This window comes from Canis lupus, chromosome 33 (genome assembly GCF_011100685.1).
Source record: "Canis lupus familiaris isolate Mischka breed German Shepherd chromosome 33, alternate assembly UU_Cfam_GSD_1.0, whole genome shotgun sequence".
NCBI lineage: Eukaryota > Metazoa > Chordata > Mammalia > Carnivora > Canidae > Canis > Canis lupus.
The window spans coordinates 29,190,124-29,215,202 of NC_049254.1; the positions used below are offsets into that span (position 1 = coordinate 29,190,124).

The window sequence follows — 25,079 nt, forward strand, 5'->3', positions numbered from 1 at the left end:
AGTGCCAGTCTTCAGCCCAGGGCGTGATCCTGGAGATCCGGGGATCGAGTCCCGCGTTGGGCTCCCTGCATGGAGCCTGCTTCTTCCTCTGCCTGTGTCTCTGCCTCTCTCTCTCTCTCTCTCTCTGTCTCTCATGAAAAAATAAAAATTTTAAAAATCTTTAAAAAAATAAAAAAAAAATAAAGATCAATGGGAAAATGGTGCATGTAATACTTTCACAAGTATTGCGAGTTTGGTATGTTTCAAAAAGAGTAATTTAACTTTTGGGTGTCAGGAAATGGGTTTTCCTCAAAATCCATTCCCAGCAACGGGCAAGCCTCATAATATTGGCACAGAGCATTAACTGTACACCTTATTAACAGTGAGGTGAATAACTTTGGATAAAGTTTTAGAGAAATAAAAAAAAAAGAAAAAAAGCAATGATGATATTATGTAATAAGCATAGGAACACAGAGGAGCCCTCATCCAAACAGGAATGGTAGCAAGAGAAGGAAGAGGGAAGAATTTACGTAGGTCAGGAGGTGGAGTGAGTGGGGTGTTAAGGGTCATGGAAGCACCGTGGGAGAAGCACTAAGGCATGAAACATATATTTTGGGCAAACATGATATTATCATGTCCCAGAGTACGAGGACGAGTCATACCGGGAAATGATGGAGAGATGGCAGGAAATAAAAGAGATGGCAGGAAATGATCCATTTAAGCACAACCATTAGGCATGGTCCAGGCTCGCTGGTTATCAAATATTTAGCAAATAATATTAACTGAATTATATAGGACAAGTCTCTCCTTTTGGCCTCAGAATTCATACTCAGCTGCACGCTTCAATTCACCTCCACTATTTTTTTTTAAGGTTTTACTTACTTACTCATGAGAGACAGAGACAGAAAGAGAGAGAGAGAGAGAGAGAGAGAGAGAGAGAGAGAGAGGCAGAGACACAGGCAGAGGGAGAAGCAGGCTCCATACAGGGAGCCTGATGGGGATTCGATCCTGGGACTGCAGATTCGTGAGCTGAGCTAAAGACAGACACTCAACCACTGAGCCAGCAAGGCATCCCTGTCTCATTATCTCCATCTCTCTCTCAAATAAATAAAGTCTTAAAAAACAAAAAAAGGTAGTCCTTTAAAACAAAACAAAAATGGCTTCAGCTTCTCAACTCCAGTCCCTAGCTTTCCTACTACCTTGAGCCAACCATGATAGGATTTTTCCAGAATTGGAATTACTTGTTTTTAGAAATATTTCAGCCTGGTATCTGGGCTGCACAATATCATCCCAATTTGGAAGAATCTACATACAACGCAGGCTACCTAAAGGTCTGCTCAGCAGAACAGGTCTAAAGGGAGTAAGTATAAATTTTCCCCAAAGCTCACCTAAATGGAAAATTCAGTTTCAAATGTTTAAGAGAAATGCCTATTTTTAACAGTAAACTTGATTAAAATTATAAAAAGTCAAAAGTTCTGATGGGCCAGACCTTACAGCTAAGAGCTTGCCCAAAGTAATAGAGTAAATACTGAAACCTAAGATTTCTGACTCCCTGCTTAAGTACTCTCTCCTTTATTGCACTTGAGGGTAGTTCTGAAAACCAGGACAATTGGAAAGTAATCATGGGGTCCCCAGGTAGCTCAGTTGGTGAAGCGTTTTTGGCTGAGGTCATGAGCTCAGGGTTACAATTTCAAGTCCTGGGGCTCCACTTGGTGGGGAATCTGCTTCTCTCCCTTTCTCTCTGTCCCTACCCCAGCTCGTGAGCCGTCTCTCTCTAAAATAAATGAATCCTAAAAATAAAAGAGGAAAATATAAAAAAATAAAAAAAATTATAACAACTGTGAATGGAAATATAAATCTCAAGTTACCACTGCTTTTAAATAGCCCAGGGAACATGGATACTCTAGCTCTGAGCCCTGTTTAACTAGAATCTTACTATAACAAAAATAAAGTTTTTCAGAGTACATTCTCTATGATTACATTGTATGAAGTCCAAGATAAGCAAAACTAATATTCTGTGATAGAAATGAGAACAGTTACCTCTGGCAGGGTGGAGGATTTGACTACAGGGGGGCCTGAGGGAACTTTCGGAGTTAAGGGAAAAGTTCTTTTTTTATTTTTATTTTTAAAAGATTTTTTATTTATTCAGAGTGACACAGAGAGAAAGGCAGAGACATAGGCAGAGGGAGAAGCGGGCTAAGAGAAGAGTTCTATATCTTGATTTGATGTGGGTATTACATGGGTACATACAATTGTCAAAACTCACTGAATTGTACACTTAAGGTACATACACTTTATTAATTATACATTAAACCTTGATTAAAGAGAACTTGAATGAAATTCATTTGAAAACCAAGTGAAAATTGCTTACTCTGAGATGCAACTTTTGGCCTAATACAGAGCCAACCATTCGTCTACTTTAGTCCTTTGAATACGTATGTGATTGGTTCACCAGTGATTCATTATTCACCAAAGGAAGGAAGGGCTCAATAAATTTGGAGACCTGGAACATCTTTGTGTCATTTCTTCAGTACGTCTGGGCTTTGCAGGAATTCATCAAGCTTTTAGCAGTGATCTGCTCTCACAGTTGGCATGCTAATACTTTGTATATTTGAGAGATGATTTGCAGTTAAAGCATTTATTCATCCATCACCATGCTGAGCTTCAAAACACCTTATATAAGGCAGGTAAAATAAGTTTTGTTATTCTTCCTTTTACAGTTTGTGAAAGTTAAATAAAAAAGATCCCACAGCTATTATTTTTTTAAATTCATAATCGTCCCTTGTGTCCTCCCCCACACCCCCACCCAGCTATTAAAAGACAGAGCTGAAATGTCAAGTCAGGTTCAAGGAATTTGAAATTAGATATGTAGAATTTTTTCCACTATTTCATTGCAGAAAAATCTAGGTCTCTCAGAGTAAGAACTAGATTCAGAATGACAATACTGTGACTTCCAGGAACACAGTGAATTCAGTATCATAATGCAGGCAAGCAAGGTACTCAGGGTGCAAAATTTAAGAAGGTATCTCTCAGGTTAGGGCACGTACCAATCCTTCTTGGATGTTAACATAATCTTGTTGTTACCAATTTAAATATAAAGAAACTCTTAGAGGTAGGTTAGATGACTAATGTCTCATAAATGGAAAATAGCAGAACAAAACATTAAGAAGGGGACTTTAGGGAGCACCCAGGTGGCTCAGTGGTTGAGCATCCGCCTTTGGCTCAAGTCGTGATCCCAGGGGGGTCCTGGGATTGAGTCCCGCATCGGGCTCCCTGCAGGGAGCCTGCCTCTCCCTGTGTCTCTCATGAATAAATAAATAAAATCTTAAAAAAACAAGGTAGGGCTTTAAGCTTCAAATTCTACTAGGGCTACTCTTCAATAATGCTTTGTGATTTAGCCATAAGGAGGATTAAGACCATGAGGTTTTTAATTTATTATACTTTTAATAAACAATTGACCAAATGGCTTTCAAATTCAAATGCAAACTTGGGCAACAATAACCATCCAACAATTCCTTTATTTTTTTTATTTTTTTATGATAGTCACACACACGGAGAGAGAGAGGCAGAGACACAGGAGGAGGGAGAAGCAGGCTCCATGCTGGGAGCCCAACGTGGGATTCGATCCCGGGTCTCCAGGATCGCGCCCTGGGCCAAAGGCAGGCACCAAACCGCTGCGCCACCCAGGGATCCCCATCCAACAATTCCTGATTAAAAACTCTCAGCAGGGCAGTCTGGGTGGCTCAGCGGTTTAGCGCCGCCGCCTGCAGCCCAGGGCCTGATCCTGGAGACTGGGGGATAGAGTCCCATGTCAGGCTCCCTGCATGGAGCCTGCTTCTCCCTCTGCCTGTGTCCCAGCCTCTCTCTCTCTCTGTGTCTCTCATGAATAAATAAAATCTTAAAAAAAAAAAAAAAACTCTCAGCAAAGTAGGAACTGAATTTCCTCAAACTGATACAGTTTCTATGAAAACTCTACAGCTAATGTCATACTTATTAAAGACTGCTTTGCTCTAAGATCAGGAACAAGGCAAGATGTCTGCTCTCTCTACTTCTATTTCATTTTGTACTGGAGGTTCTAACCAATGCAATAAAGCAAGAAAAGCAAATAAGGCATTCAGATTGGAAAAGAAGAAAAAAAACTGTCTTTATTCAAAGATGACGAGAACTTCTATGTAGAAAATTATAAGGAATCTACGGAAAAGCTATGAGGGATAATGAGTTAATAAGCAAGGCTGTAGGATACAAGCTCAATCTACAAAAATAAATTGTACTTCTTGTATATATTAGCAACAAACAAAAACTGAAAATGTTATTTTATTTTTAAAGATTTTATTTATTCATGAGATACATGGAGAGAGAGGCAGAGACACAGACAGAGAGAGAAGCAGGCTCCAGGCAGGGAGCCCGACATGGGACTCAATCCTGCGTCTCCAGGATCACACCCTGGGCTGAAGGCGGCACTTAACAGCTCAGCCACCCACGCTGCCCTGAAAAAGTTTTAAAATGTCATTTATAAAATTAAAAAATATAAAACACTTAGAGATAACGCCAAGAAATGTAAACCTGTATAATAACCACAAAATATTGTGAGAGAAATTAAAGAAGACTGAAATAAATGGAGAACTACACTGTATTCACAGTTCAGAAGACTCAATGTTGGTAAGATGTCATTCTCTCCTAATTGACCTATAGACTCAAATAGCAACAAAATCCCAGCAGGCTTTTTTAATAGAAATTGACAAGCTTATCCTAAGATTTATATGGAAACACAAACTAGAATAGCCAAAACAACTTTGAAAAAAAAAACAAAAACAAAAACAAAACTGGAGGACTTAACACTATCTGACTTTAAGATTATGAAGCTAGGGGCAGCCCAGGTGGCTCAGTGGTTTACAGCGCCTTTGGCCTAGGGCCTGATCCTGGAGACCTGGGATCGAGTCCCACGTCGGGCTCCCTGCATGGAGCCTGCTTCTCCCTCTGCCTGTGTCTCTGCCTCATGAATAAATAAAATCTTAAATAATAAAAAGATTATGAAGTTATAGTCATGGAGATAGTGCAATATTGGTATAAAGAGAGACAAACCAATTTGATGTAACAAAATAGGGTCTATAGTAGACCCACACATTTATAATCAGTTGATTTTAGACGAAGGTGTAAAGGTAATTCAATAGATAAAGGATAGTCTTTTTTTTCTTCAAATATAATTGATATACAATATCCTATTAGTTTCAGATGTCCCTTATACTAATACAGTATCTTTTTTTGTTTTGAAGTTACTTAATTCAGTTGCTTTTCTCCTCTGATGTGTTGCTCGGGAATGTGCTTTTAATAGCTTCCAGAAAAGGAAGGACAAAATTGTCTAGGACAATTGCTAGGACAAAATAGTTTTAAAATGTTGCATGTCAGTTTTGTCTTTTGGCTGGGGATAAAATTCTAGGCAAAATTAGAGGTATTTTCCTTTTGCTTTTGAGCTTTCAGTAATGTTGAGAAGGGTTCTCTTTATTTTTAGCATTAGGAAATTTCATTATGATGTGCTTTGGTTTGGGCTTTTTTTTTCCTAGTAGGCTTCATGCCCAACATGGGCCTTGACTCATGACCTTGAGATCAAGTCACATGCTCTACCAACTAAGCCAATCAGATATTCCTGTTTTATTTTTCCCTTACTGTGTAGGATATTCATGGCATTTTCATCTGGATTCATGTTACCCAGCTCTGGAAAGTTTCCCTGCCTTCTACATATATATGATTTTTCAGTATTTTTCCTTCCATTGGTTAATTCTTTGAATCTCAGTTACTAGCTGTAGGTTAGATTTCCTGGATTGCTCTTCTAATTTTCATATTTTTCGCCTATGTCCAGCATTTGTCCTTTTGTTCTCTTTGCCGAGAGCTTTTAATCTTCTAGAACTTCTGTTGTGATTAATTTGAACTATCATATTTTTAATTTTCAAGACCTGTTCTTATTCTCTCAATAGTCCATTTTATTTTTAAAAATTATTTTTGGTGGGCAGCAAAGTTTCTGGAGTGATAGTCAGCAAAGTTTATTAAGAGTACAAAGCTCCCGGGAATCCCTGGGTGGCGCAGCGGTTTAGCGCCTGCCTTTGGCCCGGGGCACGATCCTGGAGACCAGGAATCGAATCCCATGTCGGGCTCCCTGCATGGAGCCTGCTTCTCCCTCTGCCTATGTCTCTGCCTCTCTCTCTCTCTCCCTGTGTGTGACTATCAAAAATAAATAAAATTAAAAAAAAGACTTATAAAAAAAAAAAAAAGAGTACAAAGCTCCCGATGAGGGAGGGGACCCGAGAGGGTTGCCCCTGAACAGTCCCCTTTAAAGATAGTATTTTGAGAGGTGGCTAGGTGGCTCAGTTGGTTGTGTCCAACTCTTGATCTCAGCTCAGGTGTCAATCTCATAATTGTGAATTAAAGCTCGACATTGGGCTCCACACTTAATGTGGAGCCTACATAAAATATTTAAAAAGATAACATTTTACTCATGTTTCATAGAAGTAAGATCATCGCTCAAGTCAGATTTAATTTTTTCTGAATTTATTTCCTACCATTTTCCAAATTGTTTCTTCAGATTTTTTTTGTTTAACCATTTTTATTCATGTTGGAATCTTTCCTCAAATGTCTGATTATTAGCAGTTAAAATGAGATGTCTAAGTGTCTATATATATACAGTCTTTTGGTGGGAAGATGGATATGTAGTTTCTTGGTGAAAGGGTAGAGGATTGTATCTTAGGAGCTGCTGACTTGGCTTTAATTAACAGGGTTGTCAGCTGAGAATTTTTTTTTTGTTAGTGGGCCCTCCAAATATATCTGTAGGACTTTTATCTGGAGTTGTGCTCCCTAAGAGTATTTTAATATCTTGCCTAAAGGTATAAAGCCTGACTGCCAACATTTTGGGAATAGGACAGGGGAAGGGTCTGTGAGGTCTCATCCTTCAGCATGTAGACTTTAACTTGTTCCTCATTTTATCAATTTATGTTCCTGAATTGGAAACCTCTCTGGTTCACTCTCTCTAGTCTTATAGGGTAGAACAAGGGTTAGTCACCTAGTTGCATTGTTTGGGGCTTCTTAGTAGACTTTGAGCTAAACCCCCCCCTTTTTAAAAAAAAAAACATTTTTTTAAAGTAAGCTCTACACCTAATGTGGGGCTTGAACTCATGACCTCCAAGATCGAGAGTCGTATGTTCTACTGACTGAGCCAGCCAGATGTACCGCCCCTCCCCACAACCTCTCATTTTCACTTCAGTGATCAACTGCCTTCCAAAGTCTCTAGGTACCATGGTGCCTTTCTGGGATTTGGAAAGACCAGGTAGCCTTGCCCATGTCAACAATACATTCTCAGGAACTTAGGTTTTGGTTTCTTCCTTCACCTAAGTCTTAAGGGTAGGGGTAGTATTTGTCACATCGGAGTCCAATGCACTATCTGGCCCCAAAGGAACACTTAACAGATGTTTGTTGAAGGTCTAGCTAAGTGAATTGAAGTGAGTACAACTTTCCAAGCAATAATCTCTTCATCTGCAAAGTTGGCACAGTCATCCCTGACTGTAATTTCACAGTGTTACAGTGAATATCAAATAGAAAAAAACATATGAAAAGGCTTAGTAATAATGTAAAAAAAAAAAAAAAACAATGTAGCTTGGTTTTTGGACCAACAAGGGATTTTATGCCACTACAATATATATTTTATTAGAATTTTCATTTTCTTATTTTTTTTTAAGATTTTATTTATTTATTCATGAGACACACACACACAGAGAAAGAGGCAGACACACAGGCAGAGGGAGAAGCAGGCTCCATGCAGGAAGCCTGATGTGGGACTTGATCCCAGGTCTCCAGGATCAGGCCCTGGGCTGAAGGCAGGAGCCAAACCGCTGAGCCACCCAGGGATCCCCTAGAATTTTCATTTTCTTGTATAGGAACTTGTCTTTTATATCCCCATCTGGGAGAATCATCTTTTCTTTCCTCTTCCATCATATCTGGTGAATCACCACTCAGCTTCCAGTCACTGTAGTAGCTCTAAGGAATCCCTCCCAAGTATGGATTCCAGAGTGATCACACTGATTTATCTTTCTCTGGGGGAGCACACTGAACAGAAGTTAGTCTTCATCTTAAGGCAATATTTTAAATAAAATTTCATGCATATTTAATTCATTAATAAATCCTTTAAGAATTCATCTATAAAAGCTGGTTCATCAAGTACCAGATATTTATTATTGAGAGTAAAGAAAGTATTTGTACTAGAATTATGGAGTGAGAAATTCAATACTTTTATTCATCTTCTTTTAGGGTGCAAGTAAGCATTAGAGGTGATGTTGGTCACAATGGAGTACGATAAATTGATAAACAGATGCCTTATCTTACCCAATTCATAATCTAAAAATTACTTTTTAGGGCTTATAAACTGTCTACTTAAAATGCAACTGATTAGAGTGATTATGGACCTTAAATAAAAATATTTGACATAAGGTATAAGGTGGTGTTGTCACCACGGGAAGAAATAAAGAGAAAAAGTCCAAAAACATGGCCAGAACATTGTCTTTCTGTCACTTCTGCTCTTGGACTTCTTACCACACAATTCTTTTTTTTTTTTTTTTTTTTTTACCACACAATTCTTAATAGCCAGAAGAAAAGTGCACTTTGAAAACGTTGACCTAAAAGAAAAAGATACAAATAAGTAGCAATTGCTACAAAGACTGGCCAATTATTAACATGAGTAAATAAAAAATGAAACAGAAAAGGCCTCTTTCTCTATCTGGTAGATAAGCTGCAGCAGGAAGTGAAGAAGAAAGAGACAAGGTAAAGTAATTACCCAAAGTACTATTAGTGCACTCTTGTCAAAGAATCCACCCAATAATTTCAATTACTCATAAATGTATTGTTTTCCTGAAGAGTTTTTAAAATCATATTTCAATAATTCTTAGAATGGTCAATAATTCAAAGAAATAAATGGGTATTCAAATGGTCCAAAGAACAAAAATCTCTAGTTTTTACATTCTTGCTCTATTTCCTGTATATTTAAACATTTTCATTTTTAAGAATTCTTATTAAATTTACTTCCTTTTTCTCTCTAGGAGATTCCTGAAAGTAAGAATGTAAAGAGAGGGATGCCTGGGTGGCTCAGGGGTTGAGCATCTGCCTTCAGCTCAGGTCGTGATCCCAGGACCCTGCAACGGGCCCCTTGCATGGAGCCTGCTCTTCCCTCTGCCTATGTTTCTGCCTGTCTCTCTTTCTCTCTCATGAATAAATAAATAAAATCTTAAAAAAAGAAAAAGGACAAAGATCAACATCCCTCTCAAATGAATAGGGTGCTAATTCCACTAATTATAAACTTTCTATTTCTCTCCATTCATAAAACAGACAAAGGCATTATTGTTCTCTAGTTTTATTATTTTTCAATCTTCCCAACACATGTACTATAACTCATTTTGAGATTCTTTTCAGTGCATTTCACGGCAAAAATGAACAAGGGAATCATTAAAATGGTTGTACATAAACCAGTTATTTTCTTATAATTTACAATTTGTTGAAAAAAGTTATTGTTTTGCTGTTTTCATCCTATTAACCTCTTCAATAAAACACAATTTATCAGAGCACAACGCTTAAACTTCTTATGATGATGAAAGAGATACAGCCACCTACATGGCTGATGAATAACAGGTATGTTACACACAATGATTGGAAGACCACATCAGAAGAAACAGAGTAAGGCACCACTCTTGGAAAATTAAGGTAGCTTGCAGTAACAAGTGTTGAGCACCATAAGTAGGTGCTCAATAAATACTTGAATGAATGATGAAAGCCATAATTAGCACTATCCTTTTAATTGCCAGCAATTCTTCAACTTCAATAAAATACTTACTGAAAAAAAAAATTTGTACCTGAATACAACTTCCTGATATCTTATTTCATATTCTTTCTTCAGCATTTGAGTTTCCTTGAAAAGAAAAGAGAACCATACCATACATGCACTCAGCCATATATGTAACTTCTGAATTACTGACAAATATGAATAGTTGTTTTAAATTTGAGTGAACAGAGGTAAGATGAAGCATACTTATCCAGAGGGATAGCACATAATACTGGATATTAACCTACAAGTGGAAAAAAAAGGTAAGGAAAAAAAGTAACAGTTTTATTTTTTAATGTCTGCATGTTCTTTAATGCCTCAGTTTTTGAGAAAGGCCAAAATCTCATCATATTGACATGAACACATTTAAAAAAATTGTCTCTCAAGTGTAGTATTTAATAAAACTAGGTATTGAAAAATGTTCTGAAATTTTTCAAGTCAATGTTGTTTTCAAGTATATTAAAATGCTCAGAAGAAAAAATTCTCCATGGTTATAATTCTAATCAATTTATAAATATACTTTTTAAAAGAGAGTTCCAACAGAGGTGGATAATGGATAAGCTCCTCAGACACAGGCACACAGTCTCTCTGAAGGAATAGAATGCCTTGTTACTACAACCTGGTTGACTCTTTTAACACTGATTTCAGGCACAATGGCTGAATCCACTTCTGGGTCATCGTCCTCCTCCTCCTCTTGGTTTGTTTGTAAGAGTAGTGAATACTTCAGTTACTGACAGAAAGCAAAGCACAAACTCTGAAAGAGACTTCACTTTTCACTATAAAGAAATAAAAAAATCACTGAGTTCTCGCTGTTGTGTGTATCTGCCACCCCCATGTGAAAATGGGGGGTTCAAACTTAACTTTAGGAGCAGGGACTGGATAAAAGATTAATCACCTAAGAATTCACGTGAAAGGTTTTCAGATGATATTGCTCGTATCACATGAACAGATTGGTGAGGCCCATCGTGCTTCTTCAACACTTTGGTCTGCTGCAGTTCTACGGTGCCCTAGTAGATACATTCGTGTTTAGCTAGATTGAGTCTGTGCAATCAGGAAGCAGGTCACTCAGTGCAATGACTCCGTTCTCAGAGGGTTAGGGTAAACAGAGAGGAAGTTCATTTGGTCGAGTCTTAGATAGTGGGTGTCACTCTGCTGGTTGTGTTGTTGGAATTATTTTCCACAGGGGTTTATGATAAACCCAGCCATCACCCTGAAACAAGTAGAAAAGTAAATTAAAGAGCTAGCTGTTTAATACCTTCACAATCGGTAACCCAAACTAGAAGCAACACCTTCACTAGCGTGGAATTCTACTCTCACACTTAAGTTTTTTGTGACAGGGGAAAAAAAAATCTCTATGCTTAGGACATTAAATAATGCCATTGGTTTAGCTAGGATTAGGGGAGAAGTTCTGGTCTGGGGGCACCTTAGTCGATGCCCCATGATCACTTTTTTTGCAATAGTCATTTGTAGCATTTCTGCCAATTTTGCCAAGACAATGCAGCCTGAGCCTCACCCACAGAGTGACCAGCAGAAGGCAAGTGGAGCACAAAGAAACGGTCATCAAGGTACCAGCTGTTCCCTCCACCTCATCTGGCATCACTAGTATCTGAATATTGTTTTCTAGTTCGTTCCTGACTTTACTCCCCTCAGTTTTCCCTGGCTCCTGTGAATAGAAGGATACTGCAAGGAATTAAAGTTAGAGTCAGAGAATGAACTACAACCAGGAGAAGACCAAGTGAGGAAAAGAAACGCATGAAGCCAGATCTTGGGCTGCAGGACTTGATACAAACTGGAGTTCAGTCTTCACTGGACTAGGTGAACAAAGTCAGATCTGAGCCTCTCCTTAGCCTGTAGCTCCTTCAATTTATTTACATTAAAAAAAAAAAAAATATATATATATGATTTTATTTATTCTTGACTAGGCCTCATACATGGCCTACTGAGCCCAATTTTAGCAAAGAATCCTAAGCCAGTTTACCAAGAATCTCCTCTACCCCAAATCCTCAATTTCAAAACTCCTCTTCTCCCACCCTTGATATTTAGTAAGTTCCTCTCTCCCCACCCCCATCCTTGACATCTAAGATTCTTTTTCACCCACTCCCTCACATTTCCATTTGTCCCTCTGCCCAGAGCTGAGTTCTATCCCTCTTATCTATTACAAAAGTCCTAAATGAAGATTTCCTTGATGTTTCTAAGAAGTATCAAGAGAATTTTTCTTTAATAATAGCAACCATAAGGTTTATATTAAATCACCTGGCTGATAATTCTTAACTCCTATAGTACTGATCTTTGAAAAAAATGTCACCTAATCACATCACAGAATGCTAGACTGGTAATGTTCTATCTGTCCAAGAATAAATGAGAAGTAGCAACTTTAAATGTCATGCTATTAGCAAGAATTGGGGTGCCTATTTTATAAAATTTCATAAATTGTATCTTTTTCTTTTTTTAAAAGATTTTATCCTTAAGGAATTTCTGTACCCAACGTGGGGCTGCACCAAACTGAGCTAGCCAGGCACCTTCCTATCTTTCAGCCATTATAGCCTCCTGCTCTTGGACCTCAGAATTCTCTTCTAATGATTTACAGAGGTCCTCGCTTAGAAATTCTTCTCCTAGAATCTGCTCCTGGTACATCTGCTTTCTTCAAAATGAAAAACTCCAAAGTTACCAGACTATAACTTTGAAAAATCATTAAGAAGTTTTATTTTTTCATATGAAAGAGTAGATATGTAAAGTACTTTCCCTTTATTATTCCTACCCATGAAAATGGCCAGTATTTGTAATACCCAATGATTAGAAAAATGAAGGTAATGGAGCTACTATAATAAACTACGGATTTTTAAGGTTAATAACTATGCAAAAATCAAGATCAAAATACTTTTTGCAAATTCCTTCCTAATAGACCACTACTAAAACTCAGTGGGCTCTTTTAGACTTGGCTATTGACAAGAAAACCTTTTTATCCTCTTTAAGTAATCTCTATACCCAATGTGGGGCTTGAACTCACAAACCCGAGATTCAGAATTGCATGCTCTTCTGACCGAGCCAGCCAGATGCCTCTGACAAGAAAACTTTTCTTGACATCAGCTCTGGTCTGCTATTTCACCTTACTCTGAATTCTACCAGAAAGTAATAACCAAAACAAATATCTTTATATTTAGATAATATTCCAGAAATTATTTAGTCCAGCTGCAAAATCAGTGCATCAACGCCTTCGACATAAATCATGGTCTCATACAGGACTAACAATGTATTACTATAAAATGTACTCCCTTATTATTATTGGGTATTTTTGACTGTTGTACAATTTCTTCTTATGCTAAGCTCAAAACTCCAGGTAGGTTGGACCTACCTCGGGACTGCTACAATCTGATAAAAAATTTCTACATGATACAGCACACATATCCAAAGGTCACAACAAATGGCCCTAATTTTTTGTTTCCTAGGCTAAACATCCATTTTATTCTTTTTTTTCTTTAAATGTTGCAAAGAGTCTAGCCACTTTACTACTCTTTGTGTAGCTAATTAAGTTTCTTGTCTCCCTTTAAAATGTGTTCTCTGGAAGTGAACACAGACTTTCAGTGTGGTTCAAAAGACAATAAATTACAAATTGTACATTCTATTACTGTGATTGGAGACTATGTTAGTTTAGCATTTTTCTTTGTGGCCAATTTAATCCCGAAATCTACTTCATCTGAACTGCTGGTAAAGGATTTTACTTTGGCAAATTGTGAAAAGCTCATGAAATAGCACATGGTTAAGCTGGACTTATTTTAGAAATAAAGATGTACAAGTGATAACAATTCAAGAAAGCCAAATTAAGACTTTCACACCAACTAGAATGGGTATAATGGGTATAAGGCAGGCAATAACAAGTAAGCTAATGTTTTCCCTAAATAGATACTGAGTTTTAGTCTGAAGACCTGTAGAACAAACCTCTTTAATAAAATATTTGGTTTTCCAGGGTGTGCCTGTTTCAGTCCGATGCCTTTCTTCGGTCCTCTGGCGCTCTTCCAGGGTACGTTTATGCTCTGTGGCTTTATCAATCTCAGATTCCCTCAGAGAGTCTGTTACATTTTTCCACAATCGCCTATAATTAGAAATACCACACATCTTATAAGCATTCTTTTAAAAAAGATAATTAAATAGAACTGATACCCTTGAAATTAACAATAATTTTTTAAAATTATGTTCCTGAATCAGATATATAATTTCATATTTATGAGTTATAAGAACACTGATACTATGGTGCTGATACTAATGTCCAAGATGCTGCTGCCTCTGCTTTTTCTTTACAAATTAAAAATAGGGCAGCCTGGGTGGCTCAGCGGTTTAGCACCGCCTTCAGCCCAGGGCATGATCCTGGAGTCCGGGGATCGAGTCCCACATCGGGCTCCCTGCATGGAGTCTGCTTCTCCCACTGCCTGTGCCTCTGCCTCTCTGTTTCTCATGAATAAATAAAATCTTAAAAAAAAAAAAATAGCTTGTGTTTTTCCAAGTTATAGAAAGATTTTTATTTTTAAGAAACTTAGGAAGTAATAAGCAAAAAGATAAATACATTTTTTAAAGGCTGAAAGGTAAAAGAGACAACTTCTACTTTTGGACATGATGAGATAATAGGGATCACACTTACCCTCCTGCCTTTAATCAGCTAGAAAACCAGACAAAATATATTGAAATGACAGAAGCTGCAGACAGTGAGCAAAAGGCAGCATAGGACAGTGATTCCTTGAGTAGGGAAATAAATGAGGGGAGTTCTATGGGTGTTCCAACTCACTGGCCAGAGTTTATAGGCACAGAAGAGGGAGGAAAGCTCAACTAACCCCAAGCAAAAGAAAACGAAGACAACTCTTTAGGAGAAAGAATAGTCTGCTCAACAAATGGTGCTGGGACAAATGGATATCTACAAGCAAAAAGAGGAACTTAGACCCTTACCTCATAATAAAACTTTTACAAGAAGATATAGGAGAAAATCTTTGAGTCTGGATTAGGCAAAGATTTCTTAGGTATAACATCAAAACCACAATCCATAAAAGAAAACCATGGCTATTTCATATCACAAAAAAATAAAAACCTTATACTGAAATAAAACACTAAAAAAATTTTAAAGTGAACACAGGCAAGGAGGAAATATTTGCAAAACACATATCCAATAAGGGATTTGTATCCAGAATTCATGAACTCCAACACAAGACAATCACACATTTCACCAAAGAAGATACAAAAATGGGTAATTAATTAGCATGTGAAAATATATTTGATATAATTAGTCATTTGGAATATGTGAATTAAAACCATAATAAGACTTTCACACCAACTAGAATGGGTATAAGGGGTATAAGGCAGGCAACAGCAAATGTTGATAAGGATGTAGAGAACTGGGACACTTACACACTGCTGGCAGGAATATAAAATGGTATAGCCATTTTGGAAAATAGTTTGGCAATTTCCTGAAAAGTTAAATGTAAAACTTCTGACAATCCAGCAATTGCACTTTCACATATTTACCCAGAAAAGGAAGACATATCCACCTAACGATTTGCATGAGAATATTCATAGTGGTATTAATCATTATGTCCAAAACTGGCAATGTCCATTAATTGGTGAATGGATAGAGAGAATGTGGTTCTAGTCAATGGAATACTTTTAAGCAATATAAAAAAAAAGAACTACTTATACATATCATATCATAGATGAACCTCAAAAGCATTATGCTAAGTGAAAGAAGCCAGGCACAAGATATCACATATTATATGATTCCATTTATCTAAAGTGTCCAGAAAAGGCAAATTTATAGAGACAGAGAGTAGGTTCCCTGAGACTGGGGGAAGAGGAGTGGAAGGGACATTAACTGTAAATAGGAATGAGGGATCTTATGGCAGGATGAAGATTGTGAAAAACTGATTTAAGGTGATGACTGCACTGCTCAGAAAAGTTGCTAGAAATCACTGAATTACACACTTGAAACAGGTAAATTTTATAATATGAAAATACCTCTTGATAAAGCTTTCAAGTGGCAATTTTACTATTAAAGTAGAATTCAAAGAACTATAACCAGGGATAATGAAGGTCATTTCATAATGCCATGTGTCTGTGCATCAAGAGGACATACAATCCCAAATGTACATGCTCCTAATACAGGTTTCAAATAACATGAAGACTTCTATAACTACAAAGAGAAATATTCAATTATAATTGGTAATTTCAATAACTCATCTCAACTGATAGAACAAGTACACAGAAAATTAGTCATGACACAGAGTTCTAGAAAAATACTATCAACCCACTTGAGCTAACTGAGGTTTACACAATACTGTCACCTAACATCAACAGAACAACATTCTTGTCAAGTGCACTTGAAACATTTACCAAGACAGACAGAATGAATTCAGAGTCATAAAACAAATCCCAATAATATGAAGGATTAAACCACACCAAGTATATCCTTTGAACAAAATTAAATTAAACTAAAAATTAGTAACAGGAAGATATCTGGAAAATATCCAAATATTTGGAAATTAAATAATACATTACTAAATAACTTCATGAGTCCAAAAAAAAAAAAAATCACAAGGAAAATCAGAAAACACATATCAAAAGTTCAAAAGTTGTGAGATATAAAGCAGACTTAGAGAGAAATATATTAAATATTTATATTAGGAAAGAAGAAAAACCGAAGGCCTCATCAGGGGTCAAACTATGGCTGGCTACTCATTTTTGTGAAAAAATTTTTATTGTAACATATGTTAGTTGTATCCATCTATCCTTCCACTGTCTGTGGCTGCTTTCATCTTCAGTAGCAGAGTAGCTGTGGTAGAGGCTATCTGGTCCAATAGGCCTAAAATATTTGCTCTCTAGCCTATTAAAGTTTGCTGATCCCTGACCTAAGCTTCCCTTTTAAGAAATTAGAAAAAGAAAAAGCAAATAAAGAGGAAACAAAAAAGAACAAATCAATGAGTAAGAATATAGAAATACAGAAAAAGCCCAATGAAACCAAAAACTGGTTCTTTGAATAAAATTAATTATTTAATCCTTTAATAAATAATCCTTAATCAAAACCTTTAATCACATTAATCAGGAAAAAATATTACCAACATAAAGAATGAAATTAGGGACATCACTAAGATCCTACACATGTTAAAAGAAAACTAAGAGAGTATGATAAACTATATGCCAATAAATTTGACAAATTAGATGAAATGAATCAATTCCTTAAAGACACACTACCACCTTTTACTCAAAAAGAAAGACAATCTCAGTATCCTTATCACGATACTGAATTGTAGTTAAAAATCTCCTCAAAGGAAACAGGCCGATATCCCCCGTGAATGTAAATATAAATCCTTAATAAAAAATCCAGCATTCTCTCTTAAACATTTGTCTGCTTTAATAATAGCTGGATTCTTACAACTGTTTCTACATTAAATTTGTTCTATTATTTTAGTTAAAGTATATAAAGAAAATCTAGGGCCACCTGGGTGGCAGTGGGTTAAGTGCCCCAATAAAAAGAAATCTTAAAATCTGGCCTCAGGACGCCTGGGTGGCTCAGTGGTTGTGCATCTGCCTTCAGCTCAGGGTGTGATCCCAGTCTCTGGATCACGTCCCACATCGGGCTCCTTGTATGAAGCCTGCTTCTCCCTCTGCCTATGTCTCTGCCTCTCTTTCTGTGTCTCTCATGCATAAATAAATAAAATCTTTAAATAAAGAAAAGAAAATCTGGCCTCACACCAAATACACAGTTGGAGAAGAGGATATTTTAATCTATTTTTCAAGTAATTTCATTCTTTGGTATTATATCAGATTTAGCAGGTGGTATGTATGCATGTATTGAGAGAGAAAGAGAGAATATCTTAAGCAGACTACTCTGTGTGCCGGGTGGAGCCCTATGCAGAGATCAATATCACAACCCTGAGATAGTGACCTGAGCAGAAATCCAAGAGTCCAATGCTTAACTGAACTAAGACACCCAGGTGCCTCAGGCTGTAGTTTTTTAAAGGTTGCCTGCAATGTGGAAACTGAAAGATATCAATGAATTTTTTATATTGTGCTACATGGAAATTCGCTGGACTAATTGGCATCCTGACTGGATTTTTTTTTTAATTTAAATTTTAGGTAATTAACACACAATGCAGTACTGGGGTAGAATTCAGTGATTCATCACTTAATTAACAACACCCAGTGCTCATAACAAGCACCCTCCTTAATACCCATCATTCATCTAGCCCACACTCCACCAACCTCCCTCCACCAAGTCTGCTGGCTCTGTTATCGTTCTGTCCCTTATGGCATGTTTCCCTTTCTCCTTTTCTTTTCCCCCTTCCTGTAAGTTCATCTGTTTTCTTTCTTAAATTCCACATGAGTTAGAGCATATAGCATCTTTCTCTGATTTATTTCACTTAGCATAATACACGCTAACTCCATCCACATCATTGCAAATAGCAAGATTTCATTATTTATGATACCTGAGTAATGTTCCATTATAGATATCTACTTAGATAGCTGGATATCTATATCACATCTTTATCCATTCATCTTGACTAGATTTTTGAAGGGATCTTGAATGATTCTGTAACATCATTATTCACTTGAAAAATAATCTCTCAAAAAGAAAGGAAGGGAGGGAAGGGAGGGAAGGGAGGGAAGGGAGGGAAGGGAGGGAAGGGAGGGAAGGGAGGGAAGGGAGGGAAGGAAGGGAAGGGAAGGGAAGGGAAGGGAAGGGAAGGGAAGGGAAGGGAAGGGAAGGGAAGGGAAGGGAAGGGAAGGGAAGGGAAGGGAAGGGAAGGGAAGAAAGAAAGAAAATCTCTTAGGAGATCCCTGCGTGGCTCAGCGGTTTAGCGTCTGCCTTTGGCCCAGGGCATGATCCTGGAGTCCTGGGATCGAGAGTCCCCTGTCAGGCTCCCTGCATGGAGCCTGCTTCTGCCTCTGCTTGTGTCTCTACCTCTCTCTCTCTCTGTCTCTCATGGATAAATAAAATCTTAAAAAAAAAGAAAAAAGAAAAATAATCTCTCAGATGTTGACATTTTATTATGTAATATAAAAAAAAAAAATCACATTCATTACTATCATCACCAATTTCACCAGAAAACTTTACTTGGGAAGCTTTCATACTCATGTGGCAGATACAAGTTCTCCAAAAATCTGATTTTTGCCTTGAAGCTTAAATAGTTTTTCCAGTTTAATTGAGATATAATTGACCTACAGCACTGTTACGTAAGTTCAAGATGTACCGCGTAATAAGTTAACTTACATATACTGTGAAATAGCTACCACAGTGAGTTTAGTTAACATCCATCATTACATACAAATACAAAAGAAAAGTTTTTTCTCCTTGTGATTAGAGTTCTTAGGATCTACTCTTCTAACAACTTTCAAATATACCACACCGCAATGCTAGCTGTAGACATATTGTACACTATATCCTTCAGTACTTGTTTATCTTATAACTGGAAGCTTATACCTATTGATCATCCTCATCCAATTCTTTCAGTCTCCATCCCCTATCTCTGGTAACCTCAAATCTGATCCCTTTTCCATGAGGTTTTTATTTTGCCTAGATTTACACATAAGTGAGATCATACAGTATTTGTCTTTGTCTGACTAGGAGAATATCCTCAAGGTCCATCCATGTTGTCACAAATGGCAAGATTTCCTTCTTTTTAAGGGTTGAATAAAATTCCATTGTGTATATATACTACAACTTTTTTTTAAGTATAAAAAAATTTTTTTAGTAGTCTCTATACCCAACATGGGGTTCGGCTTACAATCCTAAGATTAAGGGTCACATGCTCTTCCAACTCAGCTAGCCAGGCATCCCTACATACTACATCTTCCTATCCATTCATCTGTTGACAGACACTTAAGCTATTTCCATCAATCCATCCATCCATCTACCCACCCATCCATTTATTTATTTTCCACTTTCTCCCCTCTTCTTCCTTTACTTTTTAAAATATTTTAAACTTTATTTACTCATCATGGTAAGTTTACTCTTTAATCCCCATCCTCTATTTCTCTCTGCTCATTTTTTTAAATATTTATTTATTCACGAGAGACACAGAGAGAAAGGCAGAGACATAAGGGAGAAGCAGGCCCCTTGAGGGGAGCTTGATGCAGGGTACCATCCTGGGACTCCATGAACATGCCCTGAGCCGAAGGCAGATGCTCAACCACTGAGCCACCCAGGCATTCCTGTTTTGCTTCTTAAATTCCACATATAAATGATACCATATGGTATTTCTTTTCTCTTACTTTGCTTAGCATTATACGCTTCAGTTCTATCCATGTCATTGCAAATGGCAACATTTCCCTCTCTTTTAGGCTTAATAATATTCCATTCCATTTTGTGTCTCTGAGTGTGTGGTGCGCACACACACACCACATCTTCTTTATCTATTCACCTCATACTGGGTTGCCTTCATAGTGGCTATTGTAAATAATGGTGCTATAAACATAGGAGAGGCATTTATCCCTCTGAATGAGCATTTTTGTATTCTGGGATAAATAATCAGTAGTGCAATTACTGGATCATAGAGTAGTTCTACTTTTAATTTTTTGAGGAACCTCCTTACTGTTTTCCATAGTGGCTGCAGCAGTTTGCATTCACACCAACAATGTAAGAAGGTATCTTTTTCTCCACATCCTCACCAACACTTGCTGTTGTATCAGTTCTTTATATATTTTGGATCCTAACCATTTATGAGAAATGTTTGCAAATATCTTCTCCCATTCTGTAGATTGCCTTTTAGTTTTGCTGTGTGAAACTTTTTTTATTTTGATGTAGTCCCCATAGTTTATTTTTGCTTTTATTTCCCTTGCCTCAGGAGACATATCTAGAAAAATGTTGCTACAGCTGATGTCAAAGAAATTTCTATCTGTACTCAGCTATTAGAAATGACAAATACCCACCATTTGCTTCAACGTGGATGGAACTGGAGGGTATTATGCTGAGTGAAGTAAGTCAGTCGGAGAAGGACAAACATTATATGTTCTCATTCATTTGGGGAATATAAATAATAGTGAAAGGGAAAATAAGGGAAGGGGGAAGAAATGTGTGGGAAATATCAGAAAGGGAGACAGAACGTAAAGACTGCTAACTCTGGGAAACGAACTATGGGTGGTAGAAGGGGAGGAGGGCGGGGGGTGGGAGTGAATGGGTGACGGGCACTGGGTGTTATTCTGTATGTTAGTAAATTGAACACCAATAAAAAAAAAAAAAAAAAAAAAAAAAAAAAAAAAGAAATTTCTATCTGTGCTCCCTTTTAGGATTTTATGGTTTCAGGTTTCACATTTAGGTCTTTAATCCATACATCATTTCCATTTGAATTTTATTATTAGCAAAAAATATCATCAATTGTTTTCTTGAACTGCCATGTTCATGTGTTTCACTTGTAAGAAAAATGTCTGCCATATATAGAAATTAAAAGTTATGCTTTGCCAATCATTCTTTTTTTTTTTTTTAAAGATTTTATTTATTCATGATAGTCACACAGAGAGAGAGAGAGGCAGAGACATAGGCAGAGGGAGAAGCAGGCTCCATGCAGGGAGCCCGATGTGGGATTCGATCCCGGGTCTCCAGGATCACGCCCTGGGCCAAAGGCAGGCGCCAAACCGCTGCGCCACCCAGGGATCCTGCCAATCATTCTTTTAAACAGAAATGGTGTCTCATGAAAAGAGCAATTAGTTCAGCTTGTAATTCAAACAACTACACAAGTGCTTTACCTCCAGATAACCACCATATTTTTTGGGATCTCCCACCAATGCTTTATACATACATACTACCAATTTGTCATGTAGAATATTAAAAAGATGAGTACTCAATAGTGCAGATTTAATAAAATTAACAATATATACTTTTTTAAAGATTTATTTCCTTTATTTGAGAAAGAGTGAGAGCACGAGTAGGTGGGACAGAGGGAGAAGGGATCTCAAGCAGACTCCACACCAAGTGCAGAGCCCCAACACCAGGCTCAATCTCACAACCCTGAGATCATGACCTGAGCTGAAACCAAGAGTTGGAGGCTCAACTCACTGTGCTACCCAGGTACTCCTGTACTGTTTTAAGGACATTTTAAGAAAAAACTTAGCATCTTAAGGGGTGCCTGGGTGGCTTAGCACTTGAACATCTGCCTTCGGCTCAGGGCATGATCTGGGATTGAGTCCTGCATCAAGCTCCCTGCAGGGAACCTGCTTCTCCCTCTGTCTGTGTGTCTCTGCCACTCTCTGTGAGTGTCTCTCATGAATGAATGAATGAATGAATGAATATTTAAAAACAAAACAAAACTTAGCATCTTATACAAATACACGTACATGGACAGTGAAGAATACAATGACTACCTGTACAGTTGTAAGCTACTGCCTGATTACTGCTAAGCTCAGCAGTGCTACCCACCACTGCTTATGCAACACCAATGCAAGTGCCAACAGAGTGAAAGAGCAAATAACATCTTAGCATTATTATGAAAATAAAATTGAACTTGCAAGCCTCCTGAAAATCTCAAGGACAGTTGAGGGTCCACAGACCAAACCTTCAGAACCTCTCCTTTTGATTCACTGTACGGTACCTAAAACTCATTTTGCATTCTATGTTAACCATACTGGAATTAAAATAAAATAAAAAGAACGTCTCCTTTAAGATAAATCCCTATAAGAAGAATTTTCCGTAATCCTTACTGTTTTATTTCTTGTTGATCTGAGTCTTTGGTTAATGTATATTTAATCCCTTTACACATATAATTATAAATGGTAACTTCTAGTTGTATTATCTTATGTTCAATGCTTCGCTTTTATTCCCCCCCCCCCCTTTTTAATTGATATGCTTGGGTGGCTCAGGGGTTGAGCATCTGCCTTTGGCTCAGGTCATGATCCCAGGGTTCTGGGATCGAGTCCTGCATCATGCTCCCTGCAGGGAGCCCGCTTCTCCCTTTGCCTATGTTTCTGCCTTTCTGTATCTCTCATGAATACATAATTCTCTTTAAAAAAAAAAAAAGAATAATTTGTCTTACTGTTCAGTTTATATTTCTTTAAATTCTAATTACACTGAATAATTTTTCATTCTTAGTGGGTAGTTTTTTCCCTACTTTTGAATTTCCTCTTTATGTTCTTTGCCCATTTTTCTATTGGAACGTCTTTTTGTTAATAATCTGTAAGCTTTTATGATAAGGATAGTAATACTTTGACTACAAACTGGGGAAGTGACTTGCTAATAAGGTTGCAAATTAGTGAAATGGCTTAGATTAAGATCCAGAGTTTCTGACTCTTTCCTGGATAGATGTGAGGATGACATACCTGGATTCAAATGGATCTTGCTTCTCCAGAGGTCTTACTCTTTTCTTTGTTACTGCCAATTTAGTCAAGTCCACATACTTTGTCTCTCCATTGCTATAAGTGAACTCAAGAACACTATTCCATTCGCCTTGCACTCTGCATACCACAGTATTGGTGATGTTGTGCTTTACTTCACCTGTAACCCTAGAAGCAGGTAAAAAATAAAGATATGCTCTAATTAGTGAAATTAGGCTTTTTTTCTTAGCCTTCTGAAACCTAAAAATTCACCTTCTGAATCCTCTTTAAATGGTTATCCAGCTTACTTCAGCTTGTCAGTGCCAAAGTCAGACTCTGTAAGTCCCATGACAGCATACTAGGTAATTTTTTTCAAATAATGTCAACTTTAATCTTTTAGAAAGAATACGGGGAATAAAACTAGAGACTAAATTACCATAAATGATCACAAACTAATTTTTAAATGCTTGCTACAAACAAAACTGCAATATTAAAACTAAATAGAAATATGAAAAATATTAACATTTCTTTTTTATTACAGTTTTTAAATGTTACAATATTACAATTTAACTTTTTAAAAAGAACTAGTCCTATTTACTTAAAAGTCTGGAGTCCCTATATTTGAAGTTCTGGATATACTGATTCTGTATAAAAACCACATTAGCCTAATTTTAAATATAGAAACAGCTAAACCAGTAAGAGGTAGAAAAATTTGAAAAAAAAGTATTAATATTCTCTTGCCAAAATAGAAAAATTAGGAGTACTGGTATACAAAAATTATCATCATCAACAGAGAACTCAGAGAGAACTTAAACACTACTGTTGTTGACATTTTAATTAAGAATAAGTCGTCTGGCTAGTTTATCAACAGACAGGATGCAGCTCAAATGAAGATCAGAATAAGAGGTCTAAATATTTTTTTTTTAAGATTTTATTTATTTATTCAAAGAGAGAGAGAGAGAGAGAGAGAGAGGCAGAGACACAGGCAGAGGGAGAAGCAGGCTCCATGCAGGGAGCCCGACGTGGGACTGGATCCCAGGTCTCCAGGATCACATCCAGGCTGCAGGCGGCGCTAAACCGCTGCGCCACGGGGGCTGCCCAGGTCTAATTATTTTTAATGAAGCATTTTGTGTTCACTGTGGGACAAAAATAACAACAGGGTCAGGTAAGAGAGAGGTTCAGGACTTCGAGAATGGCAGGCAAATGTTAGTGTCTAATCAGTATGCCACTGACTATGGTTTATCTGGATTCAAGAGGCAATCCACCGGACCAGAGCCCACTGATTTGGGCTACAGGAAGCCTAAGTAGTGTTTGTCAGGTATAAGCCCAGGGCCTAGGAACCAGAGGGAGAAGAGAAATTTAGGAAGCCCATCTATCATTTTTAGTCAGGAGAGGTTAACGAAAGGTCTGCAAAGTCAGAACTCAAGGCAGAGATGTAGGTGCCAATAAGCAAAATGATCTGAGTCAGATTCTGCAGATCGAGGTAAGAGGGGTTTGGAATCTAAGAGCAAACTAAACATCCAAAATCAAAAGTTATATGTAATGATAGTTCACTGGACACAAGGAATACCAAGACTACCAGTCTGCTTGATTACAATACAGGTGGGAACTCAATTATACTTCAAAGCATATGAATTTATTAAAATAATTCTACTGTGAAGAGTTTCTTGCCTTACTGAATGTTTCTTGTGATGTCCATGTTTCCTCTCTGACCCCACTTGACAACACTGTTCCCTTTTTTTAAAAATTTGTTTCTAACCAAACAGGATACGAGGAGATGACACTAAATACTTATCTCTTCCCTTCTCCATCCACACATACCCAGAGCCAAATTCTAAGATTTAGGGACCATGTTCCTCACTTGATCTTTTACTCACAGCACAATCTCTCAAGTTATCATCTCCCTCACATGCCTTTCCACTGAAAAAGAGCAAACCCAGGCCCCTGTCATGCATGCTGGGCTATGTGG

General features: G+C 37.4%; 1 protein-coding gene across 2 annotated transcripts in view; it reads right to left on the reverse strand.

Moving 5' to 3' along the window:
• Positions 1 to 9,351: 9,351 nt before the first annotated feature.
• OSBPL11 (oxysterol binding protein like 11) overlaps positions 9,352 to 25,079 on the reverse strand; it is an 81,976-nt gene continuing 66,248 nt past the window's right edge. Inside the window, exons 11-14 of one of the 2 annotated variants that reach the window (XR_005383406.1) lie at positions 23,117 to 23,299; positions 13,769 to 13,922; positions 10,728 to 11,042; positions 9,352 to 10,608 (exon numbers count right to left, since the gene is read on the reverse strand). Coding sequence is in view for 1 of the 2 variants with exons in the window: in XM_038583073.1 (XP_038439001.1) it covers positions 10,977 to 11,042; positions 13,769 to 13,922; positions 23,117 to 23,299 (403 nt within the window). In the remaining variant the exon portion in view is untranslated. Of the gene's footprint in view, positions 11,043 to 13,768; positions 13,923 to 23,116; positions 23,300 to 25,079 lie in introns of both variants that reach the window. The other variant, XM_038583073.1, reaches the window with a different exon arrangement.